The following is a 6,000-nucleotide window of genomic DNA, read 5'->3' as shown; positions in this document are numbered from 1 at the left end:
CCTCAGACTCTCTCTGATTTTAAATGTATTTCATTTGTATTTTCATGAGTGGGTTTAGGTTTCCATTAATGCAAGTACAACTTAAATATATCCAGTGAAGAAGGTTATCAGAGAAGGTCCTGTGTCACTCCACAGCCCTGCTCCACTTTAATACAAGGCTAATGACTTTTTGCTTGATTTACACGTGTCCTCCTTTAATCCAGTGGAAGTGTGTCAGGACGATTTGTCCTTTAATGATGAATGTTCTCCTTCAGAAAAACCTCTCCCACTTATTTCAAGGCCCAGAAAAGCATCAGTGACATGTTGTCTGAAGTTCCTGTAACACTCAGTATCAGTCCAGCGATGATCACTATTGATCACTGTCACAGAGATCAACCCCCCGAACACATCACCAGTTCTACATCAGTTACACCAGAACAGGAGTTTGAATCTGTGTTAGACACTGAGTGTGTTTCTGCAGTGGTTTAAATATATATATATAAAACTGTCTTTTAATTCTGCAGAATGTTTAATACCAGAGACACACACACACACACACACACACACACACACACACACACACACACACACACACACACACACACACGCACAGAGACAGAAAGAAGTTACATTCAACATTTATTCGTTTAACAGTAATTATCTATCAATGAATAATCAACACACAAGGTAAAGTGACTGTTTCTTGTTCTGTGGTTGTTCGTCAGTCGGGTGTCTTCAGATCAGCAGATGAGCAGAGCCCCGAGTGTTTTAATTAGAGCACAATCACACAGTGAAACCAGTGAACACTGTGTGTGGAGCAGCTTCACCATCCATTTAATATTGATTCAGTTTCAGTCACAGAACCAGATTCTCTCAGAGCTGAAGCTGTAGGTTGAACTTCTAACCTGGTGCCTCATTAGAAATATTCACGTTTACATGAAGAATGGCACTTACACTCACGCACTTCTTATTATTTATATTGATCATTAATGTCCGTTATGATTTGGCGCTTTACAGAATAAGTGAGTAGTTTAGACTCAACAACAGGTGGGTCAGTGATGTGTGACAGGTAAACACACCTTCAGCTTTCAGTGGGTTTTGCTTTTGTCTTCATGGTTTTTCAATCCAAAACATTTATTACATTTACATTTATTAAAAAGAAATTATTGGGATTTTATGAACTGATATTAGATGATTGAAATGATGAAACCAGATTGTTGTCAGCCCAGCCTGTTGTTTGTATTCTGCTCTTTGGTGGTTGATTAAATCCATGTTGTTTTTATTATATCGCACTTTCAAAATCAGGGTTTAAGAGTTACACTGAGTTTCTCTTCTTCCACCCTGTTGTTCGTGTGTGTGTGTGTGTGTGTGTGTGTGTGTGTGTGTGTGTGTGTGTGTGCAGAGAGGAGAATGAGAGTGTGTTACAGCTGAAGGGCCTCACCCCCACAGGGACGCTGCCTCTGGGAGTTCTGTCCGGAGGTCGGCGAACTCTGCAAAGCGGTGAGTGTGAACGCAGCCGAGCATCTCACCACCAGCGCTAACGGTCCAAGCTAACACTAACATCCCTGTGCCTGCACTCACACCGAGAGACTAACCCAAGCCCCACACACACACACACACACACACACACACACACACACACACACACACACACACACACACACAGTGAGACGCTGATGTCAAGTAGTGTCCTCTCCTCCTGTAAAGGTCTGTTCTGTTCAACAGCTCCACCATGCTGCCCTATAAAGACAGTGGGGGGGAGGGTTCAGGCAGGACGACGCTGTCTCTTCATTCTGTTAACGAGCTGGTAGATTTTATAAAGTAATGATGATCATCACTGATTGATCGTGTGCGTTGGCCGTTCTAAAGGTTTTAGTCAGAGAAGAAGAGTTTCTTACAGCAGGTGGATCCACGTTTCACTTTTCCGTCTGTATAAAACCCAGAGAGGAATCGTTTCTTTTTCTGGGGAGAAAGAAAGAAAGAAAGAAAAAATAAAAGATCAATTGATTGTCCTCCAGTACAACACCAACTTCAACTTTAATACAGCACTGAGCTGGATCAGCGTGCCTGTAGTTGGATTGGACAGGTGTTCCTAATAAAGTGATCTCAGAGTGTAGACAGTTAATGACAGATTGTTCAGACCTGGCACAAGAACTTTCCAGCAGCTTCCCTGTTTCCATCCACTGATCACTAACGATTGGTTTAATTATTGATTAATCTGCCGTTTATTTTTGTGATTAGTTGACTAATTGTTTTATCTATAAACTGTCAGATATAGATTTAATATTCTGAAATGATCCGAACCTGTCGTTCTGTCTCTGACACAAAGATCATCAAACATTTAATGTAACTAATCAACTCATCAGCTGATTGATCAGATCCAGCTGAAGGCCTCACTCTGAACAGATCCATCTTTAAATCAATATTTATCAATGTATTTGATCTTTTTACGGCAGCATGATGTCAACACCTTTCATTCTAACCAACCGTGATGATGATGACGATGATGATGATGTTTATGATGATGATGATGATGATGATGATGATTTGATTCTGTGGTTGTGCTCTAACCTCTTGTCTGTACGGGTCACGACCTGGTGTAATGGGTGGGGGGGTGGGGGGGGTTGTATGATGATTGACTACATGTTAACAGGACTGACTGAATGCGTTGATATATAACGTTCCCACTCTCTCTCCATTGGTTTTGGGCATGGCACTTCTACTCACGCTTACACAGCCACCGTAGAGGCAGAAGAGGCACGAGGTACGCAACCATCTCTGTCCGTCTCCGTCTCCGTCTCTGTCTCTGTCTGTCTCTGCTGTGTGTCCTGGTTTAACCATTAATGTGTTTTCAGTCAAACGAGGAAACTGTAATCCTGTTTTAATGCAGAGAAAAGGTCAAAGGTCACAGTCCGCTGGTTTATGGAGCAAGTTAGTTCCACGTATCCCCGAGACACTGAGCCTCACGCAACAACAGACACAGTGTGTCCCTGTGGTGGAGTCAGCTGAGTCACCACAGGTCCAACACAGACTCACTGTTCACACAGCTGCTGCTGGATCAGCTGACCTCACGTCACCTCGGTAACGCAGAGGTTTGACACTGACAGGTACTGAGGGAAGTGAAGGTGATCCACCTGGGATCTCTGAGGTCGTCACGTACAGTCAGTGTGTGACCTGCTGCAGGTTCAGCAGGAGCACCGGTACGCTAGCAGAGTGATGACATCACTGCTGTGGGCGGGGCCAGCAGTGTTAGTTTAGACAACATGTAAACAATCATAGCAGTGAATAATGAGTCATGTCTCTGATCCTGGAAAGTCGAAGGTGAAACTGACTTCAAAACTTTCAAAATAAAAGAAGTCGTCTTGCGTGAGGTTCAGTGTCTCAGATTCATTTTGTTATTGATTTATTTAATATGGACGATGCAGTTTACCAGCTTCAGAACAATGTATGAAACCAATGTGTTGCACAGAGTTTATAGCTGTTAATCTTTGTCCCCAGTTGAGCTTTTACATAATAATATCCTACAATTAGCTAGAAATATGTTCAGTCTAAAAAGAGACAACAACAAACAGTCAAACAAAGACAATTAACAAGAGATACAATGAGCTAATAAAGAGAACAGCTCTGGTTTGGGTTAACCAGCACTGGACCTTTGTTGTGAAGGAATTTATGTGGTGATGTGTTCACAGACCTTTATGGAGAAAGCTCCTAGTTCCTCTGTTACTGTCGTGTCTGTGAAACTAACTAGAGAAAGATCAGACAGGATTGTGTCCATTATTTTCAATTCCTGATTGTGTTTTAAAATCCTGTGATTTCATGTAATAGTTCCTGCACTTTAGACTGTGTGAGATTTATTGTGTTAACTGTTTAAGGATTACAACATGTAAACAGTCATAGCAGTGAATGATGAGTTACATGAAACAGTTAATCAGAGTGAGTTGGTTTAATGAAAGTCTGTCTCTTTGTCTTCACGCTTCCTTGTGCTGTTTTGAAGTAAGTTCTCTCTCCTGGACGAACCAGTCCTCCCAGTGCTCTGCAAACTGCATGACCCAGTAGAGACCGAGCAGCAGGGTCACAAGTCAACCACTAACAGCTGTGAGGGTTCAGAACACAGGAAATATTAGGTATTAAACTGATCTTTAAGTCAGCTGGGAAATATTTATTCAAATTTGATTCAAAAACAAACAGAAACAAACAAACAGGGGAAACCTGAGGTTGGATTCAGGTTGTAGGAGGATGGAACAAAGTGGATTTCCAGCTGTTTCCAGCTGTTAAAGACGTTAAAATAAATCAGTCGAGCACCTGCGTGTTAATTAGACACCGTCTGAAAAATATCCTGTAATTATTGTTGTTATTATTATTCTGAGAGAAACAACATGGACGTTAGAATCATGGAAAACCCTGGAAACAGAGAAATAACTTGGTTTAAACATAAAGAGACAGATTCTTGTTTGGACCAACAGCAGGAAAAATACAGAAATAATAAGCAATAATATTAGAAGAAGAAAAAGGCGTAGTGTTACAAGAGTAAAGTCTTAATATTTCAAGAGTTGTAGTGTTATGAGAATAAAGTTGTAATATTCGTAGTATTTCAAGATTAGAAATATTATTTTATTTTTAAAATTACAACTTTATTCTTGAAATTTCAGATTTGTTTCCTAAATGAACCAAATACTCCGTCATGAAATCTGGATCTTTACAGTTTATTTTTTAGTCTTCCGTGATGATATTTGGCGTTTGGTAGGTCGACGTGTCCGTGATGTGAAACAGGAAGTTGACGGCGCTCAGCAGCTCTTACTGTTATCCTCCTCAGTCTAAATCTGAACCCAGATCAGCGCGTGACTCTGACCCTGCTGCTGTTAGACCTTCGTCCTCACTCTTCGTCATCCTCTGTGGTTCTGCTCTGACGCACCTCTCTCTCCTCGCAGCCATTCAAGGCTTCAACCCTCAGCACAAGATCCAGAGCTTCGAGGAGGCCCGAGGTCTGGACCGCATCAACGAGAGGATGCCCCCCCGCCGCGACAGCAAGCAGCAAGAGGCCGCCCCCTCCCTCAACAACCTGCCGGCCAGCACCGGACCCCCGGACAAGAACGGCACCAACGCGCAGGCCTAGGTCCTCCCCCCTCCTCTCCTTCCTCCCCTCACCTCCCCTCTTCCTCCTCTTCTTCCTCCCCTCCCCTTCCTTCCTTCCTCCTTCCCTCTCTCTCCTTTAAGAGCAGGAGACGAGGCAGTTCAGTCCGAGCGACTCTCACCGCGCTTAATTTATTTTATCATCTATTAAATATCATAGTTTAAGACTGAACAGGATCAACTCTCAGCTGGTGGACTTCAAATCCATTTTCTAATCAGGAGGCGGGTGTTCAGGACCACACCGTTTTCTTTTGGGGGAGGAAGTGACGCTCATTGAAACGCTGTGTTCGTGCCCACACACACACACACACACACACACACACATATATATATATATACACACACAACAGAAGCAACAGAATCAGATCGCATAAAATCCATCCTTTCTTATGCCAATGATAGTGTGACTGAGCTCCCAGGAGCAAGTATTGACATTTATATTATATATGTATATTTTAATTGTTCCCTCTTTTCAATGTGATGTTTTTTTTGTTTGTTTTTTTTTTTTTTTGTTTTTTTTTTGTTTTTTTTTACAGCACATAGATTTAGGCTTAATTATCCAGAGCGGGGGAGAAGGGGTGAGGGAGGGAGAGAGAGAGAGAGAGAGAGAGGAAGAGTTAAAGGATTGTTCTGCTTCTTTACAACTCACAGATCTAAAGTCGAGCTCCGCCTACCAGCTTCTCTCTGCATGGTTATGATGCTGAGTCGTCGCTATAGCAACTTGGCAGTAACCTTATGAGCCGCACTTCCTGTTGTAAACAAACGTGACCTGCAGGGAGCTCGTCCTCTCACGCCTCACCTGACTGTGACTGTCGACTTTAGAAACTCTGACGGGAACGAACGATGCTCGTAAACGGTCGTCACGGTGACGTGAAGCTGCTTCTACAGTGA

At 42.6% G+C, this 6,000-nt stretch overlaps 1 protein-coding gene across 3 annotated transcripts in view; it reads left to right on the top strand.

The window, feature by feature from the left end:
• LOC111238025 (serine/threonine-protein phosphatase 2B catalytic subunit gamma isoform-like) overlaps positions 1-5,611 on the top strand; it is a 30,899-nt gene extending 25,288 nt beyond the window's left edge. The window contains exons 12-14 of one of the 3 annotated variants that reach the window (XM_022767396.1): positions 1,382-1,479; positions 2,717-2,743; positions 4,917-5,611. In XM_022767396.1, the coding sequence (XP_022623117.1) occupies positions 1,382-1,479; positions 2,717-2,743; positions 4,917-5,092 (301 nt within the window). In that variant the 3' untranslated portion in view covers positions 5,093-5,611. Of the gene's footprint in view, positions 1-1,381; positions 1,480-2,716; positions 2,744-4,907 lie in introns of all 3 variants that reach the window. The other 2 variants (XM_022767395.1, XM_022767397.1) reach the window with 2 other exon arrangements.
• Positions 5,612-6,000: the final 389 nt, after the last annotated feature.

Source organism: Seriola dumerili, unplaced genomic scaffold (assembly GCF_002260705.1).
Source record: "Seriola dumerili isolate Sdu_G_001 unplaced genomic scaffold, Sdu_1.0 BDQW01001186.1, whole genome shotgun sequence".
NCBI lineage: Eukaryota > Metazoa > Chordata > Actinopteri > Carangiformes > Carangidae > Seriola > Seriola dumerili.
The sequence above is the reverse complement of the archived record's forward strand: the minus strand, read 5'-3'. Positions and strand labels throughout refer to the sequence as shown.